This window comes from Colobus angolensis, unplaced genomic scaffold (assembly GCF_000951035.1).
Source record: "Colobus angolensis palliatus isolate OR3802 unplaced genomic scaffold, Cang.pa_1.0 Scaffold387, whole genome shotgun sequence".
Lineage (NCBI taxonomy): Eukaryota > Metazoa > Chordata > Mammalia > Primates > Cercopithecidae > Colobus > Colobus angolensis.
Window position 1 is genome coordinate 124,288 of NW_012117232.1, and position 20,815 is coordinate 145,102.

The window sequence follows — 20,815 nt, forward strand, 5'->3', positions numbered from 1 at the left end:
AAAAAAAAATATATATATATATATATATATATATACGTGAAATCCCATTCCCAGTAGTCCCAAGTTACTCTCCAAAGTGATGTGCTTTTTTTACTAATGTGCTAAGTAGGCATAAATTAAATGACTTCTCTGCTGGGCATTAAAATGTAAAAATCTGTATGCTTTCCCCTGTTAACCTGTCTTACGTCCATTTAGTTCTCAGGTCCAGCCAGATACCCTAAGAGGGTGGAAGTAAAGTGCTACCCCTCCTACAATATCATATACACACACACGGATATGTGTATTTTTCTTATCACTGTACTGTAGCCACTGAGCTATCTGACTGCCTAAGAGCAGGGACATTTTGAGAACTGGGACAGTGTCTCACACATCTTTGTGTCACCATCAGCTGGAACAGCACCTAGCTCACAGCTGTGTTCCAAGAACATTATAGGCTGAATGAGAAAACCAATTTCAGAATACCTCGAATTGATCTTAAACTAGAATGTGTAACCCGAGTTACATTTCTATGCATCCCGACAGGTGGGAAAGAAGAAATTCAAAGGATGTGATACAGAGGACGATGACTTACCCTTCATTTTTGGCCCATAACAAGTTAGGGCCTAACACAATCGCAATGTTGCTGGGAGTCATTTTATTCACATCGCTGGTCTGAGCAAGCTTTGCAAGGAACTTGATCAAATATCTAGGGGTTAAAAGAGAAGGGGAGGGTTTCTCCTCTGAAATAGCTCTGGAATATTCTCTTCCTGCCCAGGTGCACAATCCCAGGTTGCTCAGGTGCTAACTGCAGAGAGTTCCTAAATCAGAATCTGGCTCAGGTGAAGCATTTTATACAGTTCTTGTGTTCTTTGCTTCAGATAACAGACTAATTAGGGCTTGGAAGAAGAAAATAGGTTAAGTATAAATCTCAGCAATTTGAACCTCTATTGGCTATATATCTCTAATCAATTTCTCCTCTACGTCCTATCTATTCTAGCCCTATTATAAGTTATAATGTGTTAATAGTGAGCTCAATATTTTTTAATACAAAAACAGACACAGTTATATTGCTTAAAGGAAACTGTATTTGAAAATACTTTATGTTGGAATTATAAAAATATCCAATTTATCATATATACATAGCTTATGTATAAGTACAGTCGTATAAAGGCAAAAACTTAAGAACAACCTGACTATCAATAGGGAGTTGGTTAAATAAATCACAGTATATCCATACAGTGGAGGATTATGCAACCATCATTACACAACGTACTGAGAAGGAAAAAGCTCCAAGATGTATTAAGCGAGTATCTTAAGATGTCAAGCAAAAAACGTGAGGGGGAGAATGAGGTATACAATATACACTACCATTTAGCTTTTTAAAGAAGGGGGTGTGAGAGAAAAAATATGTAGGCAAGTATGTACACATGAATGTATTTGCTTATGTCTACATCAACTCTCGCTGAGAGGATATATAAGAAACTGTAAACACTGGATGCATCTCAGGAGAGGAACTGGGTGGCTGGGGTATGGGAACAGGAGAGAGATTTTTCATTGTCTACCTTTTGAATTTTGAATTTTGAACCAAGGGAATGTGCTCCCTATTCAAAAATCAATTAGTAACAATTACAGAGTAAAATTAACAAAATAAAGAGCCAAACTCCCAACATACTAAGAAGTACTGAGTTCTCACCATATACACTGAATAGAGGAAGAGGATCTGTTAATTCCAAGCTGGGTAAGTTAAATCAATCAAAGGGAATATTTAAAAAGGAGTGTGTAGCTTAGCTTAGTGGCAGAGCCCAAGGCTAAATTTAAGGACAAGTAACATTCTAGACATATTACCTGTAAAGTATTTTGGTTGGTCACTTAATGTCACTCAAAACCAAACAAAGAAAATTTTCTAGAAAGTCCTCCCAGAAAACTTTCCTTGTTTGGTTTTGAGTGACTTTATTCCCAGAGGCCACTTTTCCCTTTTCTCTATAGTTGTTCAAAGTTACATATGAAGTCAAAAGGAAAACAGAAGTTATATTACGGAAGTTTTATCCCATGGTAAATTTTCTTAAAACCACAGTTATTCCACAAAGTAATATATAATCTCCATTCCTTGAAATTTTATTAAGATGATTTTATACTTTAAAATAAATTAAGTAGTATACATAAAAGACACTACAGAACGTACAACTATTGATTAATTTTGCCTTTAACATACTGAACGATTTGGACTCCAAACCCAACATACGGTCACTCAAACTTTTCACAAGAAATTTATTGCTAATAGCTGCAGTGGGAAAATACGCCAACTTATGTATTAATGTCAGGCGTGATACTGATGCTTCAAATTCATCATAATATACATGAAATCCCACTCCCAGCAGCCCCAAGTTACCCTCCAAAGTGATGTGTTTTTTGTTGTTGTTGTTGTTCTTTAATGTGCCAAGTATGCGTGAATTAAATGACTTCTCTGCTGGACATTAAACCTATCTTTACTCCAGAGTCATTGTAGCTCAATCATACATACCTAAAGTTAACAAAATTTTGTGGTGGCAACTTCTGACATGTTCTCCACAAGTCTTGAAGTTTTTTATCTTGATCCTGCACACTGAGAAAAAAAACCTTTTAAGTATAACAATTTATTAAAACACTGATTAGTAATACCTTATTAATATGCTATACTAAAAGTGAGGCCTCCATTTTGACAGAGAAAGCACACTTGGAAAACAGCCCAGACTATGGAAATAAACAGATTTAGAGTCAAATACCAATTAACTGTTTAATTCTGTGCAGTTGGTTAACCTTCAGTCTCTGGATGTGCAAAACAGGGTAAGTGTTGATTCTGCTGAACGAGTTTAGGCGTCTGCTGAACGATTTTGAGGTGGTTTTGTGGCAAAACCACAGATCAGGGGGCTGAGCTCCCAGGCGCCCAGACTTCTGGGCCTTTCCTCACTTGCAATACTGCACACCGGCTACACACCAAGCAGCCCATTTCTGTTGTGAAGCAACTGTAAGAACTCTTGCCCTCCACGGGCACAATATGGAGGCATATTGCAGAGACATAAAAAAAGGGGCAGGGAGGAGCCTGTAGAGTACGGCCAACTCTGCCATCTAGGGACCAAGAGTGACAGGGGGGCTTCCATAACACCACTCTGACTCGAAACATCCTCCAGAATGGAACCATTCTGGAGAGTACGGATAGGGATTAAACATAATTACACTTTAGAGGCCAGTTGATGTGTTACTGGGATGGAAGCCCACCATGTTGACAATTCTCAACTATAGAATCAATATACCAACAGACAGACATCTTCTTTTACAAGTTTATTTGCTTGTAATAAACAAAGAAATCTTTTATTGGGTAGAAGGCTACCCAATAAAAGAAATCCCACAACTCTCTTTCACCTAACACTGATGTTGAATTCCACTGAATTCTGTCCCATAAACATTAATACCGACAGTAGGCTGGTCCCCAGGCAGGGTTCCAAAGATATGTGATGACTAAGAACTTGTCTCTGAACTTGAACACCTCACCATCTACCAGGGACAAAGTCTCTCATTCCACAGTTACAAAGAAAAGCTCAAATGTGGCTGAGCGCAGTGGCTCATGCCTGTAATCCCAGCAGTTTGGGAGGCCGAGGCAGGCGGATTGCCTGAGGTCAGGAGTTCGAGACCAGTCTGGCCAACATGGTGAAACCCCGTCTCTACTAAAAATACAAAAAAATTAGCCAGGCATGGTGGCGGGCACCGGTAATCCCAGCTACTTGGGAGCCTGTGGCAGGGGAATTGCTTGAACCAGGGAGGTGGAGGTTGCAGTGACTCTAGACTGTGCCACTGCACTCCAGCCTGGGTGACAGAGTAGGACTCCATCTAAAAAAAAAAAAAAAAGGAAAAAGAAAAGAAAAGCTCAAATGCAAAACCTGGTTAAAGAGATGAGTGATGGACTCACATCCACTGAAGTATAACTGATCAGAAATAAGTGGCTCTTATTTGATCATGGCCTGCCTGAGGGGAACAGGGGCAGTGTCTGTAGACACGGAAGAGGACAGAACAGAGGTGACATTTGTTCCTCTTCCCTAAGTGGTGAGGAGTAGGCACTCTGGAGAGGAGGGGAGTCAGTACCGTGAGAAAAAAGACGAGGAGGTGGGCTGGCCAGCCAAGCAGAAGCCTTTAGGCTTTTAAAACAAAGCTGTCCTGCTTAAAATCAACTGTTCCTAGACAAACTGAAGCTGAGGGTGGAGGGAAAGGGACAAAGAGAAACACAGCATTTGGGTGTCTGGTTTGAATTCTAGCTCTGCCAATTACTTGCTACTATCCTGGCCCTGTTCCCTCCCAAGCCTCGGTTTCCTCTCTGTAAAATGTGGATCACATCATCATCTGCCTTTTACAATGTTAATTAAAGATTACAGGAGGTAATAGCTACAAAGATGAGCACAGTACTGAGCACAAGAAAATGCTCAGTAAATATTAATGTCATCATTATACAGCTGACAACACAGGATCCACTTACATGCAATTTTTTCAATAAACATATAGGAAAATTCCTGGAGATCTGTGAAAAACTCAGAGATGAACTGCCACCCCTGAAACAGCAAGACCAACCCCTTTACTTTCTCTACTTCCTCAACCTACGCAACATGAAGACAACAAGGATGAAGACCTTTAAGATGATCCACTTCCCTTTAATGAATACTAAACAGATTGTCTCCTCCTTACAATTTTCTTAATAGTACTTCTTCTCTAACTTACTCTAATGTAAGAATACAGTATATAATACATACAACATACAAAATATGTGTTAATTGACTACGTTATCAGTAAGGCTTCCAGTCAACAGTATGCTATTAGTTGTTTTAAGCGAGTTAAAAGTATTACTTGAATTTGCAATTATGTAGTGTATCACTGCTGCTAATCCTCATGCTGTTTAAAGGCCAACTGTATCACTGCACACGTAAGTTTGCATACAGCTCAAAAGGTACACTGCCACGGGTCAGTATAACCCATATCCCCAGTTACAGGGCTTTCTTCAACATAAAGGGGGCTAGAAATTTGCAAATCCATTAATATGGATACCACTCTATGTCTTCATCCACGTAACACAAATTTAAACCAATGCCTAAGTGGTGACTTTCCTACACTAATAATTACATTACTCGATATTTTTATTCTAAACATAAATAAGAGCTGAGACATGTATTATTTAACAAATATGCTATTTTAATGTTATGATCCCTGAGAATAAAATGATTTACAAATAGGGCACAATATCACATCATTCCCTTTACAACTCTGCGTTCTTTACACTTACCTTGCAACTTGTGTCCATTCTTCATACAGATTAAAAGTCATCAAAGGTTCAGGCAATTCCCGTAAATAGGATTTTAAAGCACCTGAAATCATTAACACTCTCTTTGAGTATGAAAAAGGAGTAAGGCTAAGAATCTTGGGAATAATATAAGAATATTATTTTGCAGATCGAAATGATCTCAATTACAATCTTCCAAGGTGTATATAACAAATCGTAAGTTGGCAAGAGTGGTTAGAGACTAAAATGTTCATAAAACAAATTCAATCTCTTGCAAAAACAATGTTTTAAGAGATTAATTACCAATAAATTTAGTTTTAAAGTCATTCCCTTAATAGACATAATTTCTCTGGGTAGATGTTAATTTGGTGGGGGGAGACTATGAAAGATGGGAAGAAAATACAAGTATGTCTCCACATATTTGCATTATAAGCTACTTCCTCCTTTAATCATCAAGAAAACAGAAAAACAAAAAGGAGTAAAGAAGACACATGTGAACATTACATTAATATACACTAAGGAATTGTAGCAAGAGGCCACTTCGGTTTTGTCGCTTAAACCTATAATTGAAATTGGATTTTCACTGACCATCTGTCTGAGACAGAACCTGCCCACTGCCTTGAGGGTGACTTGATTTGCAGACAGTCTTTGGCACTCACCTGCTACAGCATGGGGGTCTGAATAGAACTCATCCAGGTGGGAAGTAGAACAGTCCAAAGCAGCTTTCAGCTTCTTTAACTTGGAGGCCCCAGCCCCGATTCGGAAAAGGCCCTAAAGATAATGAAAAGCCATCAGCATCAAGAGCAGGTTGGGAGACTCAGACTAAGCGGCAGTGTGTTCGGATGGGGATTTCCCGACTTGTGCTCAGCTCTTATCTATGACGGCGGTGGTACTGCCTGCCCCGCAGGGCTGTCAGGAGCAATGACGAGGGCTGAGCATGTACGCAAGCACAGGGACAGGCAGGAAGAAAATTAATCTAGGCAGAATTTCTTGACCTCAGCACTACAGACATTTTCGGTTGGATTATTTTTTGTTGGAGGTTGTCCTGTGCCCTGTGGGATGTTTAGCAGCATCCATGTTGATACGGTTCGGCTCTGAGTCCCCATCCAAATCTCATGTGGAATTATGATCTCCAGTGTTGAAGGCAGGGCCTGGTGGGAGGTGACTGGATCATGGGGGTGGATTTCCCCTTTGCTGTTCTTGTGATCGTGAGTGAGCTCTCACAAGATGTGGTTGTTTGAAAGTGTGTGGCAACTCCCCTTTTGCACGCGCGCTCGCTCTCTCCCTCCCGCTCCACCACGTCAACACTGTGCCTGCTTCCCCTTCACCTGCCGCCATGACTGTAAGTTTCCCGAGGCCTCCCCAGCCATGCTTCCTGTATAGCCTGTGGAACTGTGAGTCAGTTCAAGCCCTTTTCATCATAAATTATCCAGTCTCAGGTAGTTCTTTATAGCAGTGTGAGAACGGACGAATATACACATGGCCTCTATCTACTACTAGATGACAGTAACACCTCCTCTTCTCAGTTGTCATGATCAAAAATACCTCCAGACCTTGACAAATGTCTCCTGGGGAGCAAATCTGGCCCCAGACAAAAAGCACCAACCTAGGCTGTTAGAAGGGGAGTGGCTGGAAGCAAACACAAGGATGGCTTCCGGGGTGTTCTTTGATCTGAGTGCCAATTCCATGGGTGGGTTTAGTCATGCAAGCGCATCAAGCTGTGCACCTGTGATATGTATGCTTTTCTGTGTGTACGTTCTATTTCAATACAAAGTTTTAAAAAGGGGGAAAAAAAGTCTTGCATTTTGATTCTGGCTCTGACCTGGTGTAAACTCCCTGCATGCTGACTTCCTTATTTATACAAGAAGAGTAATAAAAACTCCCTTATTTGGTTCATGGGAGGTTTGGGGTAAAAATCCTGTAAAATTAAATATGTAAATGATCCCCACCCAAAAACATTGCATAATACTATGCAAACTAAAGCTCATTAGCCCATTAGTGTGTCACGAAATCTACTGTCACAAATCACAACCAGAGTTTTAAATGAAACAATCAAACAGGGCACGAAGAGGTCAGGGTGTACCACAAGCAGGAAAGATAAATATTGTTCTGTAAAACCTTTGTTTCATTCACAGGCAGATAGGTATCATAAGGACCAGGGTTGCAATTTAAAGTATGGATCATGGTGACAAAAGCTTGAAAGCCAGTGTTTTACACAAAACAGACAACAGCTATATAACTAAGGGAGGGGCGGACAGGGGGCTGGTGGGGAGCATGGTGCTCTGGGCAGAAAAAGGGGCATGGAGACTTGGTGCACAGGATCACGAAGCTCCCCTCACCTCCTCCTTCATGCCCGTCTCCAGGAGCAGCATGACACAGGCTTCAATGGGCAGCGCAATCTCGCGCCCGCTCCTCTTCAGGTGTTCTTCCAGGGGAGTCCCAAAGGCTGGTTTTTCCGCCCACTTATCTAGAGCAGCAAATTGTTCAGTTAGACACCCAACAAACTCATGGCATTACCAAGCTATTTTCTCCCCAAACTACCCAACGCACTTTTCTAGCAGACTGGTAGCTGAGGCTCTGGGAAGAGGGGATACATCTGTTCTATTTGCTTTTGTTATTTGCCATCTACTGGAGCAGCACAAACTATGGACCAGGCTGGGGCAGTTACTTGTGGAACAGAAGCCTGAGCGCACCTAGATGGCACCCAACTCAGGCTGCCTAGAAGCTGCAGTGGTGCGCTGCACCTGCACCACGCTTCAGTAACACACGCCAGTGGGTTTCGTGGGCTGCCTTGCACTAAAAGGAAGATTCGCCAGAGCATACTGTTTCGTTGAAAAGAAATTTATTCTAGCCATGCAAAGCCTTCTAGCTAGGGGACAAGAAATAGACTCTTTGCTATGAAAAAATGGAAATAATCTCTGAAAATTTCAAACACAAGTTAAGCATCTGTCATACAAGACTGGAGATGGCCAACGTGAACTCTCCACGTTGCAGTTACTCTCCATCAGATGCGACATCTCCACGGCATGCAGTGCTTCAGAACGCCGCATCCCCAAACAGCTCCGAAAAATTCTGAGTGGAAAGAAATGCAGTATCTGCAGCCCTAAAGCAGCTGAAGGCTATGCTGACGGCAGGAAAGCCATATTTTAGATTATCTTCAGGTCATGAGGCAGCTTAGCACAAATACAAGGAAGCAGTAAAATAGAAGAATTTAGAGAATGGACATATGAATTAGAATAAGAAGTATCTGGTTGAGTTTGGCCTGCCTGTGCAAGCTGCAGAGATACCGTGGTATCTGAGCAGCTCACAGAAGCAAAGGAGGGCAAACCAGTTGTGAAAACTGCTCCAGGGAGAAACACTTAAATCTTTCCAACAACAGGAGGGGTTCATGTCCTTCTCTGCACCTGTACTGGCCACTGGTCCCTTAGCAGCTGTGCTGTTAGAAAGCTGGGTTGGAAGAAGGCAGTACGTACTCCAGCGTGTCCTCTTACACTCTCTCCTATGTCATAGCAGGGATAGAGGCCCTCATGATTTGCACACGGGGAAGGAAGAAAAATAAAATCCAGCAAAACCATAGAACCGAGAGTTTGTGGAAAGGTAAAAATGGATGGAAAGAGCAAGAGGTAAAGACTGAAGAAAGGGGTGAGGGAAAGGGAGGTCGGGGACAAAAATGAGGTGCGGGCCACCAGCCACTCTCACAATTGTGGGGAGCCCAGCACCAGCCAGGGGAATTTCCAATAGAAAATGCATCCGGGGGTCTGGACCTTCCCAGAGGTCAAACCTTACCTGAAATACTTTGTCCCTTTTATCTAAAGCAATGATTCACAATACAGGCTAAAAATGGCCACGTGAGCCTTCCACTAGGGGATACACTGGAATCACCCAGGGGAGTTCTGCAAATGACACCTGCCACTGCCTTCACCACAAGCCCAACCCTGTAACGTTAAGGGGTGGGCATGCTTCAAACCTCGGCTAGAACTTTCTAGTAAACATTGGATACAGTGGATCCCACCCCCAAGCCTGGTATAATGTTGGCAGAGGGTACAAGTGAGAACCACTGACCTAGAAGCAAGTCATAAGGCAAACTCCACCTCAGGCACTGGCCTCTTAAACAACAGACCTACTATGTGCCAGGTACTGTAGGAGACATGTGAAGTTCACAGAGACTCCCCACCCTCAGGGAGAGGGCAACTGAATTGTGAAGGGAATATAAGACAAACATGTAAACACAGAACAATCAGTAATGAGACAAGACATATTTGCTAAGTCATGGCAGATCGATGGTATAGATGAGGGTCGCAAATGCAATTGTCTAGAGGAGCCAGTTAGGTAGCACAGGGGCACGAATCCTGTTGGGAGTGCACAATCTGCCGACAGGCGATAACCACTCCTCCGCACCAAACCAACACTGCCACGAGGGAAAGCAGAGCCAGTGTTGCCAGATGTTCTCAACTTTCAGGAGAAGCCAGAAATCAGGATTGTTACATCAAAGCATCTGGTTTTCAGATGATGACAACCAACTTTTAACAATTTTTAAAGATATGGCTGTTTGCGACTTCTGGTGTAGACAATAAATGCTGGCACAAATCAGGAGGCAAAGTGTTTGCCATTGGCTTAAGTTGTCAGAGAAGGCTTCTCAAAGGAAGTGAGGTTGGAGGGGGTCTCCTGAGATGGACAAAGATTAAACAGGCTGAAAAATGGGCTAACATATCTTTGTGAGGGGCAATGGGCTGAGAAAAGATCAGGAATTGTGAGTCTGGGAATTTACATCTTATCCCAAGTTCACGCCAAGGCCATGAGAGCATGGAGCAGAGCAGGCCAGGGGAAGAAAGGATGGCAGAGCCTAGGGCAAAATGGACAGAACTTAGGCATTGGATGGAAGAGAGGAAGGAGAAAAGGGTTCCAAGGTTAAGATCTGAATCACTTGGGGAAAGGTGATATGAGGGAGACAAGCAGGGAGAAAGGGACAGTTGGTGTGGGGAGAGAACTGGTTTGCTTTTTGAGTTTAAGGTGAGGGCTGTTCATCAGAGGGAACCGATGCTTAGGACGCTGCAAGGATTAAAATGCAGGTAAGAGGCAAAGTTGTCCAAGTGAAGGGATTTCTAGGGGAAAGGGGGCGAGGAAGTGAGGGTGGGAGAGAAGAACAAAGGAGCAAGGACTGGACCTCAGAAAGGCTGACTTCTAGGAGACAGAAATAGAACAATATATAATCCTTCTTGAAGAAAAATTTTTAAAAAGAAATGGAGCAATGCAGAGTCCTCACAATGAAAGAAGTAGTCAAGTGGTGCAAGGAGATAAACGTGAACAAAGAAGAGATGGCCCATGTTGGGTCAAATGCCAGGATCTGACGGGTAGTTGCTGCTCCTTTGAAAACTGCAGTATGCTGTGCTCTTTTTTCCTAAACAGCAGAGTGATTGGGGGTAGACACAAGACTGCAAAGGACTCAGGGGTGGGAAGGTAGTAAGAAAATACAGGTGGCAGGCAGGAAGGGGTCATCTGAAGTGCCCACCAGAAAAAAGGAAGGAGAACCAGATTCAACAGGGTGTTGTGTTCAGGTCAGGAAGGCACCAGATTACCACCAACTGACCATGAATGTGACAACGGAGTCCACGGAGGTGAGGGGGTCGTGGAGGGAGGTCACACTTTTTTTATATAGTAAGGACAAGCTAAGTCTTTCTGAAAACAGAGAAGACAGCAAGGAAAGAAGAGATAGAACTAAGGTGAGAGGCAGGTACAAAGACAGGCAGTGGTGGGAGGGGTTGAACTGCAACTTCGTGAAGGGTGACCTCAGCAAGAAGGACAAATCGCACTTCCTCCACGGGCTGTTCCATCCTAACCTCTTCCCTGCCCCATCCCCGCTCTCCATGGCTTCCTGACATATTTCTCTAGGGAAAATACCCTTGGGAAAAAAAACAGAATGAGAGTTCTAGTCTAGCCTGGGCAACAGAGTGAGATCTTGTCTCTTAAAAAAAAAAATGCTCAAAAAATCCAATCTTCTTGTTTTTCCTCTTGTTAATCACCTCTTTCAAATCAGACTCTAAGTCACTCAAAGGTTACAATGATGATCTGTCTACTATTTTGTCCTATGCAGGGACCAGCCCACAGCAGATATCTCATAAATATATTTTCTTGATGCTCTGAACTTGCCCAGCAAGAGTCGGTCCCTAAGAAGGTGGGAACATTTTCCAGAGACCTCATTCCTTTGCATTGTGACTCAACGCTATCCTCCATGAACTAGGACTCTTGATTATTTGGGAAGGCAAGGGCAATGGCTGAGAATATCAGACACACTGCACCTGAGAATGCTGAAGAGGTGACTATCTGATCAGTCAAGACATAAAATTTTATAATTCCATAATCCAAAACCTTTCAGGCACAAAGCCAGAACCTGTGAGGATCTCTTGGAATTCAGGGGGAGAAGAAGTGGCATTCTTGAAGGTGCTGGTATGTATGCACCTCCACAAACCATACCCCCCCGCAACACACACACACACACACACACACACACACACGCTCAGTCTCAAAATCACGAAGTCATCCTACTCAGCTGTTAGCTCAAGACCAGTGGTTTTGCAGAGGAGCATAAGCTCCAAATGTCACGTATATACCACAGGTGAAATAGATCCAAGGATGGCTGAGCAATTTCTGACTCAACCACTTGTGCCATCTCTGCCAGTAAATGCTCTAATGGTAAATCAGAGAGACACAGCATCAAAAACTTTAGGGAGAAAAAAAAAAAAAAGCTTTAGATGCCCAACTTAAAACTCAACATAAGGGGAAAGTTCAGTCTGCACTTAACTTGCAGATAAAATCTGCAGTGTGCTTGAATATGACAGGCAAAATATTAGTGCTGAGAAGAACAAAAGCTTAGTATAAAGACAAAGGAGGAGTCTGAAAGAAGTGACCACGCTCTTAGGATTCAATCACACTTGTTATTAAGTGGGACGTGCATGATGTGGCATCAAGTACTGGCTTCTCTGTTGGAAAGTCCAAAATATTTTCCCTAGAATGGATGCTCTCAGAGTCACACGGCCAGAATTAAGTCCTGTGGAACAAATAACTGATGTGCAAAAGGATCATTCAATGCTGGACTTTTTCAAGCCTCTAGAAGATGGGCGAACACACAGGCACTCCCCCAAAGAGGCCAGCTTTCTCTTCAACTGAAGGTTTCAGAAGAACTACGAATGTTCTATTAGTATGTTAATTTGGGTTTGGAAGAAGTTAGAGAATGCAGCAAGGAAGATGAAATTATGCTGGGACACAGTACCCTCCTAGGCAGACAAGCTTTATCCCAAGGACGTGCATGCAGAGGAGTCAGGGTGAAGAAGAACCCAGGCAGAGGTGGCAGAGGCAAGAAGGAAGCATCAGCCGCACGCGGGTTACATTACCTTGATGGGCTCGCATTTCGGGGAGGGTCTTTTCTAAGACTGCTAATGCTTTTCTATGGTAATCTGCTTGGGCTTCTAATAACTGAGAACAGACCCACATTCAAAAACAAAAGTAACGTTAGCATCGGATGGACACACACACAATGGCTGAGCAAAACTAAAAATGAAATCTTTTGCAAAAAACTAAAATGACTCCATTTTAACAACGCTTTAACATTTTGTCAAGGGAAGCTGCTTACCGTAACAAAGAATTTGCCGTACTCCCCTTCTTTGGCCATAAAGTTGTACATGTCGGCTGCAAGTTGATCCTGGGTAAATGGAAGAGGAGACGTTACTGAAGAAAAAAGAAGTGAAACAAAATGGCACCTGAGAACAATCTCTGTGAGCTCTTAGATGAAAAAGTGATGCAAAGCGCCACAGATTAAATGTCCATCAACTGCCTGGTACAACCATACGGAAAGAATAAGGAAGCTTCTCACATGACTGACACAGAAAGATCTCCAAGATACATTTTTAACACAGCTGGTTAAGAAGCAAAGTACAGAGCATTACTTATGGTGTATTATTAACATTTGGGTTTAAAAACGGGTGGAATGGCTGGGCGCAGTGGCTCACACCTGTGATCCCAGCACTTTGGGAGGCTGAGGTGGGTGGATTATAAAGTCAGGAGATCGAGACCATCCTGGCTAACACGGTGAAACCCTGTCTCTACCAAAAATACAAAAAATTAGCCAAGCGTAGTGGCAGGCGCCTGTAGTCCCAGCTACTCGGGAGGCTGAGGCAGGAGAATGGCATGAACCTGGGAGGTGGAGCTTGCAGTGAGCCGAGACTGTGCCACTGCACTCCAGCCTGGGCGACAGTGTGAGACTCCGTCTCCAAAAAAAAAAAAAATGGGGTGGAAGAGTATGTCATATTTTTATTTTGTTTTTATTTTTATTTTCAGACAGAGTCTCACTCTGTCACCCAGGCTGAAGTGCAGTGGCACAATCATAGCTCGCTGAAACCTCCACCTCCTGCGTTCAAGGAATTCTCCTGTCTCAGCCACCCTAATAGCTGGGATTACAGGCGTGTGCCACCATATTTTTTGTATTTTTGGTAGAGACAAGGTTTTGCTATGTTGGCCAGGCTGGTCTCAAACTCCTGGCCTCAAGTGATCTGCCCAACCCAGCCTCCCAAAGTGCTAGGATTACAGGCCTGAGTCACCACACTCAGCAATGTCATATTGTTATTGTCACATATGTATAAAAATATGTCTTGATGAAAAAAACAAGAAATTAGTAGCAGTTATTACCTACTGAGAGCAATGGAAATTAGGCAGAAGGAGGATAATGGTGGACGGAAGACGTCATAGTATACTGTTTTACACTTTTTCATATCCTAATGTAAATTAATTACATATATAAAACTTAAATAATCTTGTAAACAGTGACAGGCTGAGTGTGGTGGCTCGCACTTACAATCCCAGCACTTTGGGAGGCTGAGGTGGGAGGACTGCTTGGAGCCAGGAATTTGAGACCAGCCTGGACAACAGGGCTAGATCTAGTCTCTAAGTTAAAAAAAACAAAACACAAAAACCTTTTTTTTTTTTTTTTTTTTTTTTTGAGATGGAGTCTTGCTTGCACTGCAGCCCAGTCTGGAGTCCAGTGGCGCAATCTCGGCTCACTGCAATCTCCATCTCCGGGTTCAAGCAATTCTCCTGCCTTAGCCTCCTGAGTAGCTGGCACTACAGGTGCACACCACCATGCTCAGCTAATATTTTTCTATTTTTTAATTGAGATGGGGTTTCGTCATGTTGATCAGCCTGGTTCTGAACTCCTGACCTCAAGTGATCCTCCCCCCTCAGCCTCACAAAGTGCTACGATTACAGACGTGAGCCACTGCACCCGCCCAAAAAAAAAATTTTAAGTGACAGATTAGGCAATTAGGTATGTATTTTCAATCTTCAAATATAAATATACATAGGAATTATATATATGAACATTTATATGCTGGAAAATACATATGTAGAGAGAGTTTTTTTTTAATGTAATGACTTCTGTTTTTGGCATCAAGGTACACAAATTAATGTGAAGGGCCTCCCATTTATGATAAAAACTTGGAAATGCTAGTTAGGAGTAATGAACACCCTTTTAGAATAACTGGGAAAGCAATAAAGTAAATTCCTTGATTCCCCTCAACCCCACCATACACACACACACACACAAAGAGGGAAAGAAGAAGAAGAAGCAGAAAGAAAGAAAAAGTCAGAAAGCTAAGCATCAATGGAAGCTGGGGATGACCTGGGGCAGGTTTGTGCCAGTCTTGGTGACCAAAGTGTTTGAAGCTTTGGGGCCTGGTAAGGAGAAACAAGTATACATGTATCATGCATAAAGATAAGATTCCTGAAGAACTGTACTCTAAACGAAAGAACAGATTAGAACAAATGCACTTAGCATCACATGGAAATGACAGGGAAGTACATCTGTTTTGAAATGGGCTTTAGGTCTGAGAAACATTGGCCGAGAGATTTCACAAACACAGACTTGCTTTCATGAGGATTTGAAGTTTAAATTTACTGACATGTGGTCCCAGAAACCCCAAACTGATTTAAGTTTAATTAAAAATGGACGTGGACTGGTAATACTCTCTGGGAAGCCTCATTCCCAATCCCTGATAGTCCCACAGATAAAGCCCCTCTTAAAATTACTTCACAATAATTACAAAACACATGAGGAAATAATCCACCATAAGCAAACTCCTACCACTCTCACAGAAAATTTCAGAACAGAATTAACAGAAATTATCAAATAAGTATATTTAAAATGATTTACAAGAAACACTAGAAAAGAATAATGTAGTATCAAAAAGGGCAGATTTAAATAATTAGAACTTCAGAAACGACAAATATAGTCAATGAAATTAAAAACTCAATGTTATTTGAGTAGCAGACCAGACACAGCTAAAGAGAAAAACAGTGAAACAGAACATAGATCTGAGGAAATTACCCACAAGGTAAGCATAAACAGAGAAGGAGGCAGAAAATACTTCCATAAGTTTTAACCATTTGAAGTACTGACAAGTGTTGTGGAAGTTGAGAGAAGAGACATCAGCTCATGATGACTTCCCAAACTTCTACCCAAATTTGTGTGCAATAGCCAAGAGCTAGGTTAGACCAGATATTAAGAAGACTGCTGGGTAAATGATACTGACAAAGCTACAACTCTTTGGACCACAAATAAGCCATTGTGACATTATTTTACTAGAAGCATGTATCTGAATATCATCTTTTAAACATAAAAACGTTTTAAAACAATGGCATAACTTTGTGAGTTTAGTTTTAATTTCTACCCACTATATTATTTTTATATTTTTATTATATTTCTACCCACTATATTATTTTAAACAAGTCATTTAACTACAGTTAACTGATCAAGGTTTGCTACTTTGAAAAGCAAAGTATGTCATGACCTAAATGAACTAAAATATAACAGTTTTAACATTAGCATGAAATAAAAAAAAATAATTTTTTTAAAACAATGAAAAATAAGAGCAGGAAAAATCTAAGTCAATGCAGACTTAGACTCTAGTCTAGAGACTCCCCAAAGACCTATTCCTTTACCATCTCAAATAATTTACCACCTCAAATAACATTCAGAATGAACATCTATCTACACAGGTGGATGCAGAAAGAATGAGATCACGTGACCACCTAATTTATCTATAATTTATGAGATAAAAAGCTCTATTTCTCCCAGATTACAAACCAATTGTTCAAGCAACATTTTAAAAGTAATCCTTATCTTCTCCAAGGATGTATGAGCCACTTGCTGTATATTAAATCCTACATTACAGCATTCATTCCAGAAAACCTATACTATTTCACTGATGTATTTTAATTCTTCTTATACAGTTTTACTTCTTTTCTTTGATTTTCTTATGCATTTTTAATTGCTGAAACTTTATTACATGTTTTGCTATGGTTTTCTTTCCTTTTTTCTGACTTCATCTTTAAGTAAGCTTAGACATCTTGTCAAGTTTTTAAAAATATCCTATTTGAATTTAAAATGTTTATTCTGATCATAAAATAATAGAGTCTCAGACAGTAAGAAAGAAAAAAACCTACCTTTAAAATCACTCAAAATACTGATAGAAATTATTTAAAACATTAAATAACTTACATTTGAACTTTCATCCCTCATTTGCAAAAACCGAAAAGAAAGATGCAAGTACACATTTATCAAGGAATTCTCATACCTTGCACTGCTCTACTTTATTTCCAGCTTCATCCATCTCTTCCTTTAGAGTATCTATTTTTGATGGAAGCCCCTGAAAGTTGGTTCCTGAGGATTTGTGAGCTTGGTTCCACCTGCAAAACAATGGGGTTGCCAGCATTTGAGAACCAGCTGTGTATACTCAACAGCTGGAGGTAGGACCTAGTGGAGATAGATCCTTCCTCAAAACTGATTCTACCTGGAAGGGGTATCACTGCCCAGGATGCCAACTTCTCTTGAGCTTATCCTCTAAGAACAGAAGCAGGCAAAAGGAGACGTTAGCTTCCCACCATGACAGGACTCTCATAGTGCCAGGAGTAGTTATCTGCTTTGAGCATAACCAACCACATCTTGTCTCACACAAACTCCACTACTGGAGAAAAATCCATGGAATCCCTTTCTTGTGGTGGCCAATCATGGAATCCTTGCCACTGGAGGAGAGCAAGGTGGTCTCCTTGCTTTCTTGCTTTGAGCCGAAATGTTCCCTGTGCCACTAGGAATCGGCTCCTGCTTCTGAGAACTTCCTGTGGCTCTTTCTACTACCATACTACCATCTGTGACCTATGATTACTTTCAGCAAGTAAAAGCCAGAACTTCAATAGTGTAGCTCTCAGGCTGGGTGCAGTGGCTCACGCCTGTAATCCCAACACTTTGGGAGGCTAAGGTGGGAGGATCACTTGAGCTGGATCAGTCTGAGACCAGACTGGACAACACAGCAAGACTCCATGTCTACAAACAACAATAACAATAATAATGTAGGCATTAATCAATAGCAATAAAAGCACTAAAAAAAAAAAAAAAAGAAACTATAGTAATAATAGGGGATAAGTGGGAAATAATCACAGGAAACAATTTCTGATTTTCAAATGTGCTTTGATCTTCTGTTTGAAAATGGGTATGTCTGGTGTTGTGGAAAGCTCTATCACTTTAAATGTAAACACAGATGTTATAAAATGCAGCATGAAAACCCATGTTAGCTACTTACTAAACTTTCTAGATTGCTGCAGTGCCCCAAAATGCTATGTTCTGCCCACTTCGTGTTCCTGACGTGACACACTCCTCCACCAAAAGGCTTCAGCAAGTCCACCAAAGCAAAACTGGAGATGCTATGTTGTGAAAGCAGCATAGACTTCAGAGTCTGACATGTCCAAGTTTGGAGCTCAGCTTTATCTCGACTAGTTATGTGACCTAGTTGGTGACTTAGCCTCTATGCATCTCAGTTGCCTCATCTACAAAACTCACACTGTCTGCCTTGCGGAATTGTCATGAGGAGGAAAGGCGAGAAAAATGCATATGCACGCATATGATGTCTGGCATATAATGGATTTCTACTTAATTATTACCACTTTTTGTCCAGGGAAAAGCAAGAGGAATGAGTAAAAGTAGAAATATTTAATTGTTTTAGCTTCTCCAACACCTACTGTGATTAAGTGAATAAGACCGTGAATGCAAGATCAAGAATCAGTATTAAAATCACCTATGGGATACACGCACTCGAGGTGCAAAATTCCTGTCAGATAAACATCTATAATACTGCTCAACCAACTCTAGTGAGGGAGCATTTGCTGCCTTGTTTAATTAATCATTAGAACATTCTTCTTTCTCTTGAGCAAAAATGTATCGCAGGGTGACCTGCACTCCCAGCTACACAGATTCCAATTACACATACAGGCCAGGCGTGGTGACTCACACCTGTAATCCCAACACTGTGGGAGGTCAAGGAGAGAGGTTTACTCGCGGCCAGGAGTTTGAGACCAGCCTGGGCAACATACTGAGACCTTGTCTCTACTAAAAATAAAAAGCTGGGGCTGGGTGCAGTGGCTCACGCCTGTAATCCCAGCACTTTGGGAGGCCAAGGCAGACAGATCACCTGAGATCAGGAGTTTGAGACCAGCCTGGTCAACATGGTGAAACCCTGTCTCTACTAAAAATACAAAAATTAGCCAGGTGTGGTGGCGCATGCCTGTAATCCCAGCTACTAAGGAGCCTGAGGCAGGAGAATCGCTTGAACCCGGCGTCTTGGTTGCAGTGAGCCAAGATTGTGCCACTGTACTCCAGCCTGGGTGACAGAGAGAGACTCCATCTTTAAAAAAAAAAAAACACCGTAGCTGGGTGTGGTGGCATGCAGCTACTCGAGAGGCTGAGGCAGGAGGATCCCCTGAGCCCAGGAGTTTAAGGCTGCAGTGAGCTATGATCACACCACTGCACTCCAGCCCAGGTGACAGAGAACATCACACGTACACACGACCAGGAGACAGTGGACTTTGCTGTCAGAATTCTAACACTGCAATTTATGCTCTTGAAGGCACAAAGCAAGTCATACAGATAATACATGCAGGTCCCTCCCTTATCTGCAAAACAAGTCTCCTCTCAAAAGTAGGGAATGTTATACTAACCTCTACCCTGTTCCCTCCAAGTCACATGGAAAGGCCTATGCATTTAGAGTCTAGTACAGAGTCTGGTGCACACTGAGCACCCAAGTGATACCAGGTGAAAACACAGATGAACAAATGAACATGGACTGGCGGGAGAATCAAATGGGCCGACATACGATGAAAGTAGCTCGATCCCTGGCATGTGGCAAGTGTCAGGTAAGTCACTTCGTAATTGCACTAGCAGTCTTCACCACGTGTGAATTCCTAAATATACCTTTTCTCATCTCAACATTTCTTAAATCACAACTCATCTTCACCACTGACTTGTGTGTTTAATCAACTGGTGTTTATTTTCTCCAAATCACCTGATATTAAATCAGTGATGCATCTAATATTCAACCACTTCTTAGAAACAAGGAAATGCAGCCCTTTTATTAGAGCCATAAATCTGTAATAGAAGCATCAGACACAGAAGAACTCAATAAATGACAGCTCTATCACCACACATCTGTCAAACAGAAATAATCATATCTGCTTCACAGGACTGCAATAAGGATGAAAAGAGCTGACAAAGCTGGGGTCAGCCAAGCCACCTGCTTTTGTAAATAAAGTTTTATTGGAACACAGCCATGCCCATTCATGTATGCATTGCTCATAGCTGCCTTTATGCTACAACAGCAGAGTTAAGCAGTTACAACAGGGAGCAACTGCAGCACTAGAAAGATTTACTATCCAGCCCCTTACACAAGAGGTTTGTCAAACCTTGTGATAAAGCAGGAAACAGGACTGAGGCTGGTGGTGCCTGTTTCCCTATTCCCAATTGTCACATGCCTGAGAAGAAAGCCATGTAAGTCAGTGACAGAAACTCCACGGAAGACCAGGTACCAAGGCTCATGGCTGTAATCCCAACGCTTTGGGAGGCCAAGGTGGGAGGATCACTTGAGGCCAGAAGTTCAAGACCAGCCTGGGCAACACAGCTAGACACCATCTCCACAAAAAATTTTAAAAAGTAGCTGGGTGCTGTGGCATGTGCCTGTAGTCCCAGCTACTTGGGATGTTGCAGCAGGAGGATCACTTGAACCTGGGAGTTTGAGGCAGCAGTAAGCTAGGATCGCACCAGTCTGGTGCAACAGAGCAAGACCTTGTCTCAAAAAAAAAAAAAAAAACAAGGAAAGAAAAAAGCCAAAAAACTCCATCAAGGACAGAGCAGAGGGAGCAGTCCTGCCTGAATCATGACAGACTCCTTCGCTGACATCAGTCCCCACATCAACAGCGTTGATTTGGCTACATTGGTTTACATGAGTTCCTGCCATGTGAGTGCCTCCTTTCTTGGTACTGAAGGTATTACAAGTACACAGGGTTTGTGACACAGCGGGACCCTCATGAGCTGTTAGGGCCACAGATGTGTTTATTCCTACACTCTTAAGAGTTGGGCTCTCAGAACTGCCACCATTCCCTCTGCCGTTAAATATACTCACTTCATTTTCCTTAGATTATTTCCTTTCACTGCTGGCTCGCTAAGAA

The 20,815-nt window shown here is 42.0% G+C and overlaps 1 protein-coding gene across 1 annotated transcript in view; it reads right to left on the reverse strand.

Annotated features, from left to right (window-relative positions):
* Nucleotides 1-20,815, reverse strand: part of ARHGAP17 (Rho GTPase activating protein 17) — a 103,121-nt gene that overhangs the window by 29,263 nt on the left and 53,043 nt on the right. The window contains exons 7-14 of the mRNA XM_011954619.1: nt 16,900-17,011; nt 12,906-12,974; nt 12,667-12,748; nt 7,618-7,745; nt 5,938-6,049; nt 5,282-5,363; nt 2,501-2,581; nt 572-685 (exon numbers count right to left, since the gene is read on the reverse strand). Of these exons, the coding sequence (XP_011810009.1) occupies nt 572-685; nt 2,501-2,581; nt 5,282-5,363; nt 5,938-6,049; nt 7,618-7,745; nt 12,667-12,748; nt 12,906-12,974; nt 16,900-17,011 (780 nt within the window). The remainder of the gene's footprint in view (nt 1-571; nt 686-2,500; nt 2,582-5,281; nt 5,364-5,937; nt 6,050-7,617; nt 7,746-12,666; nt 12,749-12,905; nt 12,975-16,899; nt 17,012-20,815) is intronic.